The following is a 15,167-nucleotide window of genomic DNA, read 5'->3' on the forward strand; positions in this document are numbered from 1 at the left end:
CCGGAGGTGGAGTGGTTTCGTGCATCCTGAATCCAATGGATGGGGCTTCGCTTGTTTGCGCTGCCCAATTTCTGGCAGTCTGCGGACCAGGGGTTGGGCCCCCCTGTTTTAGAGTCATCCAACTATTGTCTTGTCAAAATAACAGTAACACAATAGCAATAGCACTTAGACTTATATACAGCTTTACAGTGCTTTTATAGCCCTCTCTAAGTGGTGTACACAGTCAGCATATCATCCCCAACAATCTGGGTCCTCATTTTACCCACCTCGGAAGGATGGAAGGCTGAGTCAACCTTGAGCCTGGTGAGACCTGAACTGCCAAACTGCTGGCAGCTGACAATCAGCGGAAGTATCCTGCAGTACTGCATTCTATCCCCTGAGCCACAAACAAACAGGCTTTATATCTGGCTTGGTGGTATTACAAAGGCATTATAAGTTGCTAATGTGTGAATGATGCTTTTATGTTCCGTTCCTTAACATCACCCTATTCCCAATAGCCAATCAAACTTTTTAAGTGACCGGTTGGGATTCCAACTCTTTTTGAAAGAAGGTGTTCAAAGAAAGCCAACTTTACGGGATTTTTGCCTGAGCAGCATATATTCTATGGCAGAGGGGAAAGGAGAGGGGGCCAAGAGTGATTGGATCATGGTAATGGGATTTTAAAGAGGTGATGGCAGGGGTGAAATGCTCCCTGTTCAGACCGGATCGCCTGATCCGGTAGCAATGGCGGTGGGTGGTTCAGAGAACCGGTAGCAAAAATCCCTGCCTTCCCATGCCCAGCCGAGCCACGCGATCATCAGAGCCTTTTTTTTTTATTTTTAAAAGCATTTTTTTAACAACCTCTTCAGCCAAAGAGGTGTAAAAAATGCTTTTAAAGGGTTAAAACAAGGCTCTGATGATCCCAGCTGAGGTGCCTGATTGTCAGAGGCTTTTTTTTTTTTTTACTTTTAAAAGCATTTTTTAAAAGGTAAAAAAGATGAAGCCTGCTAGGCAAAAAATGGAAGGGGGGAGTTTTTTTTTAATTTTATTTGCATTTATATCCCGCCCTTCTCCGAAGACGCAGGGAGGCTTACACTATGTTAAGCAATAGTCTTCATCCATTTGTATATTATATACAAAGTCAACTTATTGCCCCCAACAATCTGGGTCCTCATTTTACCTACCTTATAAAGGATGGAAGGCTGAGTCAACCTTGGGCCTGGTGGGACTTTCATTTGAGAGAGAGAGAGAGAGGGAGGGAGGGAGGGAGGAAAAAGGAGAAGAAGGAAGGAGTACAAACCTGGCACTAGACGCAGCTTCAGAGGATAATCCAGGGCTGGAAGGGACCTGGAGGTCATCTAGTCCAACCCTGCTCCAGCAGGACATTGTTAGTGAGATTCTGTCTTTTGATCCCCCAATCACATAGCCACGCCCACCCAGTCACATGACCCCCCCACCAAGCCACGCCCACAGAACCGGTAGGAAAGAAATTTAGATTTCACTACTGGGGGATGGGTAAGGTCTCTGAGTGCCGTATAAAACCTAGATATCCTAGACAAATAAGATTGGAGCACAAGGAAGAGAAAATGTACCATTCAATCTTTCTGAGATGTTGACTCTGATTCTCTTATTTTTTTCCCCCCTCTCTTCTGGGCTGCAGAAAGGTGCTGGTAGCAGAGAACGGGAAGGAGCAAAATATAAGCTTTTGGGGAACCCCCAAACCTCAATGTAAGCGTCTGGATGGACAAGACTTGGAAGTGGTGGAAGAAAAACGGTGCCAAAATGTGCCTCCTTGTGAAGGTGAGGAAGTAACAGTGAGATTCCCTTGGGAAAAAAATACATATCAAAGCTTCACATGTGTGCTCATCTCAGGAGGCAGGGGGCAAATGGCACTTCTAATTCTGGGCTATCTTGGGAATCACCATGGGCAAATCTGCAAAGGACTATCCTGTATTTAGGAATGTTTTGAAGTTGCTGGCATTTTTCTGGGGTTATACTGTAGAGAGGATGCAGGTGTCAAGTACTAGACATATTCCAAGTATTCCAAGTCCAATTTTCCTGCAAAAAACTGGAGGAGGCAGAGGGAGGATTCAGTTATGCACACAAGAATGCTCCTGTTCTCCATTGGTTTGGAAATCTGTAATCCTAAAGGTTATGCCTCTCAGAATCCTTGTGGGCTCTCTGCCCAGATTCCATTTTTTTCAGTACAACTTCGGTGGCTGGTTAGTGATGAATGTAAAGAAAGCATTTTGTGGGAAGAGCCTGCATCAAAGGCTAAATCCTGTTAAAGGACAGGGAGCAGTTTGGAATCTGTTTGCGGAGTTCTGCATGAATTGCTCTAGACTAGAGCAGCAAGGATTTGATTCCTGGTTATTTAACAAAGGCAATTGCACAAAAGCAGTTCCCCAATTCAGTTAAAGCTGCTAAGGGTAGAAGACATTTAGGAAAACCGTTGTTTTTAATATCTGAATTCTAATGTGGCACTGAATATTCAAAGTAGGACTGGCCTTCCTGTTTACTCCAATTCCCTTTTTTACTTTCTTGTAGACTGATTCTGCAGAACTGGAGGCTATAAATGGCTGTACTGGAAATTCCTGCGAACCGTAATATATGCAGCTGTGAGAAATGCTGACTTTGCTTCCTATGGTTTTTGCACCCATCATCTACTGCTTTTTTTAATGATTAAATAATCATAGGGTAATAAATTACATTGGACTTTTGTCTCTTCTATATACAGTAAAAAAAATGTATGTGTTCTGTGTTGTGTCTCTGTTTTTCAAATACTATAAGGCATAGTTGATTTTAAATATTTTTTAGCATTGCATCTATATTTACAGTTTAAGGGGTATAGTTCAGTGGGTGTTAAGCCAATGATCCCTCATTTAAGAGTTTCACAAGAGTTAAAGAAATATTTTAGCAAAGGAATCAACTTGGCATTAGAATGTTTTACTTGTCGATACAATGAAAAATGCAGTGAACATATTGATGTGCTGAAAAATAGATTAGTCAGTTTGCTTTAAAGCCATGAACACTTGTAAAACAAAAATCTATTTTAAAGATTTCATTATTAAATTAATGGCATGGTCAGCTACCACCTCATGCTTGCTTGTGCTTCACTGCTACCAAGTGACAGACTGCTATGAACTGCTATGAACTGACAGAACACTATAAAAAAGATGTTGAGACTCTAGAAAGAGTGCAGAGAAGAGCAACCAAAATGATTAGGGGACTGGAGGCTAAAACATATGATGAATGGTTGTTGCAGGAACCGGGCATGGCTAGTCTAGTGAAGAGAAGGACCAGGGGAGACATGATAGCAGTGTTCCAATATTTGAGGGACTGCCACAGAGAGGAGGGGCTCAAGCTATTTTCCAAAGTACCTGAAGGCCAGACAAGGATGGAATAATGGAGGGAAACTGATCAAGGAGAGATTCAACCTAGAAATAAAGGGACATTTTCTGACAGTGAGAACCAACTAACCAGTGGTGGGATTCAAGTAATTTAACAACCAGTTCTCTGCCCTAGTGATTTCTTCCAACAACCAGTTTGCCAAACTGTTCAGAAAGTTAACAACCGGTTCTCCCGAAGTGGTGCGAACTGGCTAAATCCCACCACTGCAACCAACCAATGGAACACCTTGCCTTCAGGCAGTGTGGGAGTTTCATCACTGGAAGCTTTCAAGAAGAGGCTGGACTGCCATCTATCAAAAATGGTGTAGGGTCTGCTTGGGCAGGGGGTTGGATTAGATGACTTACAAGGTCCCTTCCAACTCTGTTAATCTGTATCTATCTGCCATGAACTGTGGGGAGGGAGAATGAAGAGGAAACGAAAATAAGTGCTGTTTCTCTTTAAGACAGGGGTCCCCAACTTGTGATCCACAGCCCATTACCGGACTGTGGGTGAATCACCAGTTGGCTGTATGAGGGGCCAACTGGTGTGCGCGCACAGGACTCCAACTCACGCAAATGTAGTCACAGCCCCCTTGCGCAAGCCTTGTGGGTGTTCACAGCCCCACTTGCACAAACATCACTGCAAACATCGTGGGCGCTCATGTGTGCACGCACACATATGCTTTCCCCCTTTACAAAATCACCTCCTCTTTCCCCCCTCCCCCTGCTCTGGGTCACTAACCTGGAAAGATTGGGGAACTCTGCCTCAAGGTCACCCACCTGGAAGGAGGGAGCCACATACCAAACTGCACTTGGACAGACTGTCACGAAAACATCTTGCCTGAACCTGATTGGTGATACTGGGGTGGGCAATGGGAGGTAGCTAAGTTGAATTTAGGGATTTTGGCGGGCGATTCTCAGTCCTCTAATCAACTATACCTTTCTCAACAAATGGAGCCAAGGATCATTTCTGTTTAGAACAGTGGTAGTCAACCTGATCACTAGTGGGCGTTCCAGCTTTCATGGTGGGTGGTAGGGGTTTTGTCTGATACTGAAGCACTTTCCTTTTTTTTTTTTTAATTTAATTGGCTTTTTAAAAAAAAAATTCATAGCATTATTTAAAAACATTTTCATTAGGTTTTCATAAAATTCCCCGTGATAATTTAAATTTCTGAAAATATACTATTTATATCGCCCACGCATAAGTTTAGATCACGTTACGTAAGTGAAACTAAATGGCACTATAGTGCGACTGCAAACAAAAGAGCCTCGTCCCAGAATAGTTCGCACATCTCCCACTGAACTGGTGGGCGGTTAGAAAATTTTACTACTAACAGAGATACAAAAGTGGGCGGTAGGTATAAAAAGGTTGACTATTCCTGGTGTAGAGGTTTAAGTTGTGGCAAGTCCCACACTCTTGATTTATTCCTCCTGGAGATGACAGTTAATAATCTACTTGAGGTGTGTGTGTGTGTGTCTGTGTGTGTGTGTGTTTACCAACATACTTCGCCTTTCTCCACATATTATTGATCCTCCATGCAATCCTGAAGCCTGACAAAAGTGGCAGAGATCTGACTTGGTAGAATGCAGTGCATTGCATTTAGACTGGATGGATGCTGAAAAAAAATTTGGCCAGCTAAGGAAATAATATAAAATAGCTCCATGGAAAATAATTTAAAAACTTTTCCCCCCTCCTCTATTAGTTTTTTTTTTAATGATTATTTGTAGAGTTTGATAAGAAGCTTCAAGAAAATGGTATTCTCCTGTCCTCACGGCAACCTGCCATCCCGTTGCACAGTTAAATACTACTTTATTGACATTCATGAATTACAAATAGGAGAGGTATAGGTAGGTACACAGATGCAGAGAAGCTGAACTCCATTTTCTAGGCGGTGGGAGTTCCTCATCTGATTCTTCCAGTGAAAGTGGATATTTGCAGTTTCTGATTTTCCAGGCATTGCTAGGTCAACCACCGTTTCCTCTTTCCTGTATTTCTTTGCAAGTCATCGTGTGTTTTGTTACAAAGATTTCCCCACTGGTGTGCATGCGTGCCGGAGAAAATAAGATTATGCTTGCCAAGTGCAACATGGGAGAACAATTTGAGTTTGCGGTACTTTTTCTACTTCATTACAGGTAGCCCTCGACTTACGACCCCAGCTGAGCCCAACATTAATGTTGCCAAGTGAGAAATTTGTTAAGTGAGTTTTGCCTCATTTTATGACGTTTCTTGCCACGTTTGTTCAGGGAATCACTGCAGTTGTTAAATTAGTAACACCGTTGTTAAGTGAATCTGGCTTCCCCATTGACTTGGCTTGTCAGAAGATCTCAAAAGGGGATGGCGTGACCCTTTTGCAGCCGACATAAATATGAACCAGTTGTCGAGCATCCAAATGTAAATCACATGACCGTAAGAATGTTGCTAAGGTCACAAGTGTGAAAAATGGTCATAAGTCACTTTTTTCAGTGCCGTTGTCAGTTTGAACAGTCAGTAAATGAACTGTTGTAAGTCGAGGACTATCTGTACTATTAGCCCGCATATATCTCCTATGCACACACTGACCCCATGCACCCTCTTTGATAGAGGATTATTATAACAGGTAGGATCTACAAGAAAATCCGCTAGGTTCTGGACAGCCATGCCATTTCCTTTTCTAGGAAATCCCTTTTCATTTCCTCCAGTTTTCTGTTCCCCTCTTGCTGCTCTTCCTGGATCATGACTGGGTTCAGTTATTATTGGGCTAGATTTGTCTTTTCTTCCTTAGACTGAGGTTCTTCTAACTCCCCTTCTTCTGCTTGCAGAATGTCATTTTCACTCCCAAAGGATTCTGGTTGATTATTGATCTAGGTAAGAGATTTCTCAAGCTTGGCAACTTTAATGTTGTCTGGGGAAATTTGGAGGTTCAGCTCCACGCATCTTAAAGCTGAAAAACGCTGGTATAGACGATAACTAAATGGACCTTAGTACATAAAGGTAATACCCAAGTACCACATGGCAAGGACAAAGAATATCACGTCTTGCCTATTGTGAGACACATGGCTGGTTTTTACTGGAACTGAAATGCTGAACTTAAAAGACTCTCCACCCATGCAGATTAGCAAGAAATTATCTATTTGGAGTGGAGCTTTCACATATATGGATTTAAAGTCAGGAATGCAGCTACCACCAAGGAGATCACTGAGCCAGGTTTAGGGTGTAGAAACAGAGTAGGCTACCAAGATACAAAAAAAGGGAAAGAGGCGAGCATGATTTTGGGGTCCAGTCCTAGGAAGGAGAGGCTGCTACAGGGGTATAAGAGGACTCCCCCAGGTCAACAACAATGAATAGGCTATACAAAAGCTAGGTTAGAGATTCCCATCTGCCTCTTTGACTGTCTTCCTGGGAGATGCTGCTCTACTGAATGATGCTGAGATGCTGGTGGTCCATGGACAAAGCCTTTGAGAACGGGGAAAATTGGAGGTCACATTGTTCTGCTTTGCTGGGGAGAGCTAGGGAGAAAAGGAAGTAGGTTAGTTAGGAAACATTCACTTCTGGTTTCATTTATCTAAGACTACATCTAGCCGAGGTCAATGAGCTACTTCCAGATGTTCTCTGAAGTTCAGTTATCAATAGTTGTACCCATTCTGACCAATGCATTATGTGTTGCATCATCAGTGGGAAGGTCATGGTTCCACATCCCCTTTTCTAAATGACCTCTTTCCCCCTTCCTTCCTCTTCTGATCTCTAAAAACAGATTGGAAGGGGTTGTTCATGATCCTTGACTCTAATATGGAGAAAGACACAGCAGTTAAAGGAAGTTCCGTTGAGGGATGATGGAGGACCCAGATTGTGGGGGGCAATAAGCTGACTCTGTAAACCACTTAGAGAGGGCCGTAAAGCACTGTAAAGCGGTGTATAAGTCTAAGTGCTATTGCTATTGCTATTCTGACCTAAGTGACCTTGATTTGTTGTCTAACCTCAGAAGCTACATACCAACTTATAGAGTGGAGTTTGCGCTGCGTTCATGGATCTATCAAAGAGATCTTTGGTAGATACTCGTCTCTGAACAATCAAGAAATTTCCAAGGAAAAAACAGCTCTGATAGGGCAAGATACAAATCCCTCTCCCTTCTAGGACTGAAGATGCTACCGTGTTTCCCCGAAAATAAGACCCTGTCTTATATTTTTCTGAACCTTGAAATAAGCGTTTGGCCTTATTTTCGGGCAGGTCTTATTATTTTGGGGCATGTGGAACAAGATGGGGCTCCTCTTGCCGTCTTACTTGATTTCCAGCTCTGCGTTTAAATATTTTCGTGTAGGGCTTATTTTCAGGGGGAGGCTTATTTTAGTGCATGCACTCAAAAGCCTGATTGGGCTTATTATCAGGGGATGTCTTATTTTCGGGGAAACAGGGTACCTAGTCTGGTAACAAAACGTCTATAAACAAGCAACCAAGTTCCGAGAGCACCAAGGATTTCACAGTAAGAAAGATGAACTTGATGGATAGATAGTCCTCGACTTACAACCACAACCAAGGCCACCCCATCCGCTGCTAAGCAACACAGTTAAGTGAGTTTTGCCCCATTTTATGACCTTGCTTGCCACCATTGTAAAGTGAATCACTGCAGTTGTTCAGTTAGTAACACGGTTATTATGTGAATCTGGCTTCCCCGTTGACTTTGCTTCGCAGAAGGACGCAAAAGGTGTTCGTAGGACCCTGGGACACTGCAACCGTCATAAACACATGTCAGATGCCACGTGTCTGAATTTTGATCATGTGACTATGGGGATGCTGCAACAGTCGTAAGGGTGAAAAATGGTCATAAGTCACTTTTTTCAATGCCATTGTGACTCTGAATCAGTAGTGGGTTTCAAAACTTTTTACTACCGATTCTGTGGGCATGGCTTGGTGGGCGTGGCATGGCTTGATGGGCGTGGCTTGATGGGCGTGGCTTGATGGGCATGGCAGGGGAAGGATACTGTAAAATCTCCATTCCCTCCCCATCAGCTGGGATTTGGGAGGCAGAGAATAGATGAGGGCGGGGCCAGTCAGAATTTTTACTACTGGTTCTCCGAACAACCCAAAATTTCCACTACCAGTTCTCCAGAACTGGTCAGAACCTGCTGAAACCCACCTCTGCTCTGAATGGTCACTAAACTAATGGCTGTAAGTCAGGGACTACCAGTATATGCAAGAACTGTAATCTAGGCATAAGGTAAGTGGTTTACAGAGTCAGCAATATACTGACTCTGTAAACCCCTTAACAGAGTGCTATAAAACACTATGAAGTGGTGTATAAGTCTAAGTGCTATTGCTATTACTAAAAGGGGCTGAATTTTTTTTTCCAGTCCAGAACAAGAGACAACTTTTGGAAATCATGCAAACACCAGACACCTCCATAATTCATTGAACTATAAGAAAGAGGAGACATCTATAGGTAGTCCTCTTTAAATAACCATTCTTTCAGCAAGTGTTCAAAGTCACAGTAATGCTAAAGAAGGGGGGGGGACTTATGAAAGTCCTTGTACTTGCAGCCGTCGCAGCATCCTTGCTGTCTAGTGATCGCAATTCAAGTGCTTGGCAACCAAAATGCCCCAGCCATCCCACCAGAGGTGGCTCTTCCCAGGCCTATCGCAATGGGGAACTCTTGAGTTGGTAAAGGAGAAATGTTCTTGGAAGGTTGGCAAAGGGCTCAAAGGAACGGAAAGGGAGTGCGAGTGGGGAAACGTGAAGACTTACTGGGGAGCTGGGGCTTGGTGGCGCCTCCGGGCAGCTCCGACGTGGGGCACAGGTGATGACTGACGGTCGCATCTGAAAGATTGAGTCAGAGAAAGAAGTGAGGAAGAGAAGAGAAGAGAAGGGAAGGGAAGGGAAGGGAAGGGAAGGGAGGGGAGGGGAGAGGAGAGGAGGGGAGGGGAGAGTAAAGTAGAGGAGAGGAGACAAGGGAGGGGGGAGCAGAGCAGAAGAGAGCAGAGCAAGGCAGAGGAGAAGAGAGCAGAGCAGAGCAGAGCAGAGCAGAGCAAAAAAGGGCACTGAGCCGACTTACCTGCTGCAGCTGGGCGACTGTGAGGGCGGGCTCCAAGATGGGCTCCTTTGGTGGGTGTTTTTCTGCACAGAAGGGGGGAAGCCCCTGGGAATCCCTGCAAGCAGCAGTGCTGGAGGTGGAGACGCAGGACACGGCAATGGGGGCAACGGGGACAGATGCAGGAGGTGCCACCTGGTCCCGAGAGCTGAAGAGGAAGAGAGAGAGACATACACAAAACCTGTCACCCATTGGCAGGGAGGCTTTCTAGCCTTTACAGAGCTGGATCCGTTGAATCTTTCCTATAGGCACCCTTGCACGGAATCCAAACCCAGAGGAAGGGCGATTGCAAGAGAGAAAATAAGCAAATCGATTAAGCTTTTTCCAACAGGGAGAGCTCTGGAAATGCCAGAGGGGTACAACTGAGGTGACTAGTGGGTTTTTAGAACCTATAATACAACACCGTATCAGATGGGCTGGGATTCCCTTCTGTGACTTCGGAGTCAGACTCATCACTTGAGTAGTGGTAAGAAAAGTGCTTCTGAGCCATGTGCAGAGTGTCATGTCCCTGCCAGGGTCCAACACCAAGGAGGCCTCATCATGCAGCATAATGTTGCTTATATCAGAGAAGACTTTCCTGCTGCTGCTGTTGGGCATCACACTTCCTTATGAAGACAAAACATTTGGTCTAGTGCAGGAGTGAAATGCTACCGGTTTGGGGCAGTTCGCCTGATCCGGTAGTGAAAATGCTACTGGTTCGCCTGAACCGGTAGTAAAAAAAATGCTTTAAAAAGTAAAAAAAAAAGTTGCGACAATTACACGGCACAGCTGATCCTCTGAACATTTTTTTAGTATTTTTTTACTACTGGTTCAGGAAATAGTAAAAAAATCCTTTAAAAAAGTTTTAAAAAGTTTCCGACAATCAGCTGTGACTATCAGCTGTGCCGTGTGATGCAAAAGCAGCATTGTGTGTGACTCAATTGTGCAGCTTTTGTGTTATTTTTGTGTAAAGTGTGATAGTTGGTTTTCCTGGTCACATGACCACCAAGCCATGCCCACCCAGTCACATGACTACCAAACCACACCCACAGAACCGTAGGGAAATTTTTTGAATTTCACCACTGGTCTAGTGGTTAAAGACCCAGGCTAAAAACCAGAAGAAGATCATTAATTCTAGTCCTGCCTGCCCTAGGCATGAAAGCCAGCGGGGTGCCTTTGAGAGTCACAGGGTTGTTGTTATGGAGAAAATAGGAGGAGGAAGGAGCATTAGGTATGCTTACTGCAATGTGGGTGGAAGACACCTCAGTTTATTATTTCAGACACAAGATCGGTTTGGTTGCATTTGTGCACCAGAAAAGGAAAATGGGGTCAGGAGGCCTCAGATTATAGCTCAGTGTTTTGTTCCAGCAGCCCATTAACATGGATGCTATCTTTTAAAACAGAGATGTGTGTGTGTGTTGATATTCAAAACAGAAAGGCCTATTTCCTCTCTTCACACCCCCACCTCCTTCCAGTAATAGCCTGATCTTTGTTCCAGGAATGATTGAGATATATATATATCTCTTTGTTCCAGGAATGATTGATATATATATATATATATCAATCATATATTATGATCATATATATATCTCAATCATATATATATATATTTGGAATGTATCTTCTAGAAAAGGAAGAGAAGCCTGTAGTGTACCAGATGCAGACCAATCCAGTTTTCGCACCAGATTTTGCACTTGGTGTGGTGGGGACCTCAGCCCAAAAGATAACGGAGAGGGGAGCTAGGTCCAAAAAAGAGGAGTGGACCAGGACAAATATTAAACTTGATTTAATTAAAATTACATCCATTGATTTCATTGGGAATAATCACTCTGAATATATTTAATCATGTTCTTTTTGTGTCACCTTAAGAAAGTGATCCGTTCTTGGCAACTTTCAAATAGGCTGTGTAATTTCAAGGTGTGTTCTTCTATCTTAAGATAAGCCCCTTAGCCTATGAATCAGTTCCCAGAATAGTTTTCTAGCTTAAAAACATGGCTCATATCCAACCTGTCGGCCTCTTTTAGTTTCCCCCCTCCATTAATATAAGACAAACAGAAGTGAAATGAATTTAAGATAACCTACATATTTTAATCTCTTATATTATTCATGAGAAATTGAAGTTAAGAGATTAATGACTCACCCAGTGCAACCGGATTTAAAATTCACAGTGTGCCATTTAAACTGGAATGTTATTAAACTGGAAACATTTGCCTCCAGACAACGACTATATATCAGTTGGACATTAGAATTTTCAACTTTTGAAAGGGAAAATGTCAGGTTTGCTAAAGTGGGTCCTTTTGCAAAGAAAACATTCAACCCAGTTCTGTTTTTTCTGAAACAGAGAAAGGGTGGGTGGATTTTGTTTGGAGACATGTTCGCAGGAGAATTTATTCAGGGCACTTCAATATCTTATCAGCCAAAGGAAAAAAGAGAGAGTGAAGGAATTTCTAGCTAACAGCTGGAAGTCAACTATTTGGACTTTTTCGAAGGCTTCTCCAGAAATTCTGCTTTTCAGGTAAGAAAAGACTAATACAAAGCCAGGTCTGGAGTCACTGCCTAAAGAAAGAAACCTCTTAAAACAGGAGTTTCTCGTTGAGGAAGGAGTAGAAAATGAAATCAGATTAGCGGGAAGAACCCACTATCTTGAAGAGCCTGGAGCATCTATAAATGACAAGGCCGTACATTGGCAGGTTGTGAAGGGACTGGCATAAAAGGGAGTACAGGTAATCCTCGACTTACAACAGTTCGTTTAGTGACCATTTGAAGTGAAATGAATTTAAGATAGCCTACATATTTTAATCTCTTATATTATTCATGAGAAATTGAAGTTAAGAGATTAATGACTCACCCAGTGCAACCGGATTTAAAATTCACAGTGTGCCATTTAAACTGGAATGTTATTAAACTGGAATGTTATTAAACTGGAATGTTATTAAACTGGAAACATTTGCCTCCAGACAACGACTATATATCAGTTGGACATTAGAATTTTCAACTTTTGAAAGGAAAATGGGGTCAGGAGGCCTCAGATTATAGCTCAGTGTTTTGTTCCAGCAGCCCATTAACATGGATGCTATCTTTAAAACAGAGATGTGTGTGTGTTGATATTCAAAACAGAAAGGCCTATTTCCTCTCTTCACCCCACCTCCTTCCAGTAATAGCCTGATCTTTGTTCCAGGAATGATTGAGATATATATATCTCTTTGTTCCAGGAATGATTGAGATATATATATATTTGGAATGTATCTTCTAGAAAAGGAAGAGAAGCCTGTAGTGTACCAGATGCAGACCAATCCAGTTTTCGCACCAGATTTTGCACTTGGTGTGGTGGGACCTCAGCTAAGTCTTGCGCCTCCCGGGTCATTGTCAGCTGTGGATTCAAATTGGTATTGGTCATGATCTGTTTCATTTGGTTCGGTTTGGTCAGTTATTCGTTTCCTTAACTGATCTATGTGGCGCCTCCACACTCGGTTGTCTGGTAGCTCTACCACGTACGATTTTGGGCGGTTATCTTTATTATTTGTCCTGCGAACCAACTAGGGCCGTCCCCATAGTTTCGGGCCCACACCGGTCGCCTATGCTCATTTCCTTGTCTTTTCTAGTTCCCCTTGTAACCCTCGGGTGTGTAATGGGGGTTCAGAAACAGAGAAAGGGTGGGTGGATTTTGTTTGGAGACATGTTCGCAGGAGAATTTATTCAGGGCACTTCAATATCTTATCAGCCAAAGGAAAAAAGAGAGAGTGAAGGAATTTCTAGCTAACAGCTGGAAGTCAACTATTTGGACTTTTTCGAAGGCTTCTCCAGAAATTCTGCTTTTCAGGTAAGAAAAGACTAATACAAAGCCAGGTCTGGAGTCACTGCCTAAAGAAAGAAACCTCTTAAAACAGGAGTTTCTCGTTGAGGAAGGAGTAGAAAATGAAATCAGATTAGCGGGAAGAACCCACTATCTTGAAGAGCCTGGAGCATCTATAAATGACAAGGCCGTACATTGGCAGGTTGTGAAGGGACTGGCATAAAAGGGAGTACAGGTAATCCTCGACTTACAACAGTTCGTTTAGTGACCATTTGAAGTGAAAATGGCACTGAAAAAAGTGATTTATCAGCATTTTTCACACTTATGACTGTTGTAGCTTCTACATATTCACGTGATTTACATTCGAGTGCCTGACAACTAACTCACATTTATGACAGTTGTAGTGTCCCGGAATCAGTGGTGGATTTCATGATTATGATCTCCAACCATTTAGAAAATGCATCCACAACCACTAGGAATGTTTGGCCGTGAAAAGGGCCAGCAAAGTCAATGTGGATTCTTGACCAAGGCCCTTGGGGCTTTTCCCATTCTCTGACTGGGGCCGTTGGGGGTAGAGGTCTGGACTCTTGGCAAGCTTGGCATTTCCCTACCCTCTCAGCAATCTCTGCGTCCATGAGTGGCCACCATACATAGCTTCTAGCTAACCCCTTCATCCTTACGATGCCTGGGTGACCCTCGTGGAGGAGGTCCAATACCTTGCCTTAACTTATCAGGAATTATTACACGATCACCCCATAACAGGCACCCCTTGAGCCGAGAGCTCATCTCGTTTTTAACAAATTCTTTGAACCGTTAAGCCCGGCGCAGCGGCCACCCTCTCTGTACCCAACCGGTACAGTCCTTAACACAATGTCCGGTATGATGCCGAGCCACTTCCTTTGATGTGACTGGGCCAGAGTCAACGAGTCAATAAGTAGGATGGGCGTCCCGGGTGGGGTCTTGATCGCCCTGGTAGTGGGCATCGGCTCAGCGTCTGCATGCCCCACTTCTTTTCCTGGTCGATGCTGCAGCTTGCAGATAAGCGGCTAAGAATATAGTCCATCGGGTCAAGCGTGGCGAAAGTGCCACAGGCGTTGGTGATCGCCAGCCAGTATCCCAGTAGCGGTCTGTGGTCAGTCACGATTTCAAAATTCCGCCCAAAGACATACTCGTGGAATTTTTGACCCCTGACACAATGGCTAGTGCTTCTTTGTCTAATTGGCTGTAGTTCCTCTCTGGGGAGGACATCGTTCTAGAGTAGAACGCTATAGGGGCTTCTGTGCCGTTTGGAAGTCTATGGCTGAGTACAGCCCCCACCCCATAAGGGGAGGCATCGCAAACCAGCACTAGGGGTAATGAGTCGTGATATTGGATGAGCAGGCTATCACTTGAGAGCAGGTTCTTTACTGCTTCAAAAGCCCTATTTTCTGACTTTCCCCAAGACCAAACAGTATTTTTTCCTAAGAGCCTATGCAGCGGTTCCATAGCAGTTGCTTTGTTCTTTAAAAGACGTAAAAATTAACCAATCCCAGGAATGCCTGCAGCTCTGCTTTGTTTTTGGCGCTGGAGCCTTCCTAATTGCCTTAACCTTGCTCTCAGTAGGGTGAATTCCTTTCTTGTCTATCCGGTAGCCCAAGAAATCGACGGATTCGACCCCTATCTGGCATTTGTTTGTCTTGACTTTTAACCCGGCTGTCCGGAAAATGCTCAAGACCTTCCGTAACCGCTCCCCCAATTCCTCCATGTTTTCCCCTGAAATTAGGACATCATCGAAGTAGGGAACTACCCCTGGGAGCCCTGCAGTAGTCGTTCCATCAGGTTTTGGAACAGCCCTGGTGCCACACTGACCCCAAATTGCAATCGGGTGCACTTGAAAGCCCCCTGTGCGTTACAATCGTTTGGGCTTGCTGTGCGGGCGTCTACTGGCAGTTGTTGGTAGGCTTGGGCCAAGTCTAACTTTGCAAAGAC

The 15,167-nt window shown here is 43.8% G+C and overlaps 1 protein-coding gene across 1 annotated transcript in view; it reads left to right on the forward strand.

Annotated features, from left to right (window-relative positions):
• Positions 1 to 2,687, forward strand: part of CFP (complement factor properdin) — a 28,804-nt gene extending 26,117 nt beyond the window's left edge. Inside the window, exons 9-10 of the mRNA XM_058169993.1 lie at positions 1,640 to 1,779; positions 2,527 to 2,687. Coding sequence (XP_058025976.1) covers positions 1,640 to 1,779; positions 2,527 to 2,531 — 145 coding nt within the window. The 3' untranslated portion in view covers positions 2,532 to 2,687. The remainder of the gene's footprint in view (positions 1 to 1,639; positions 1,780 to 2,526) is intronic.
• The last annotated feature ends 12,480 nt before the right edge of the window (positions 2,688 to 15,167 follow it).

Source organism: Ahaetulla prasina, chromosome 2 (genome assembly GCF_028640845.1).
Source record: "Ahaetulla prasina isolate Xishuangbanna chromosome 2, ASM2864084v1, whole genome shotgun sequence".
NCBI classification, from domain to species: domain Eukaryota; kingdom Metazoa; phylum Chordata; class Lepidosauria; order Squamata; family Colubridae; genus Ahaetulla; species Ahaetulla prasina.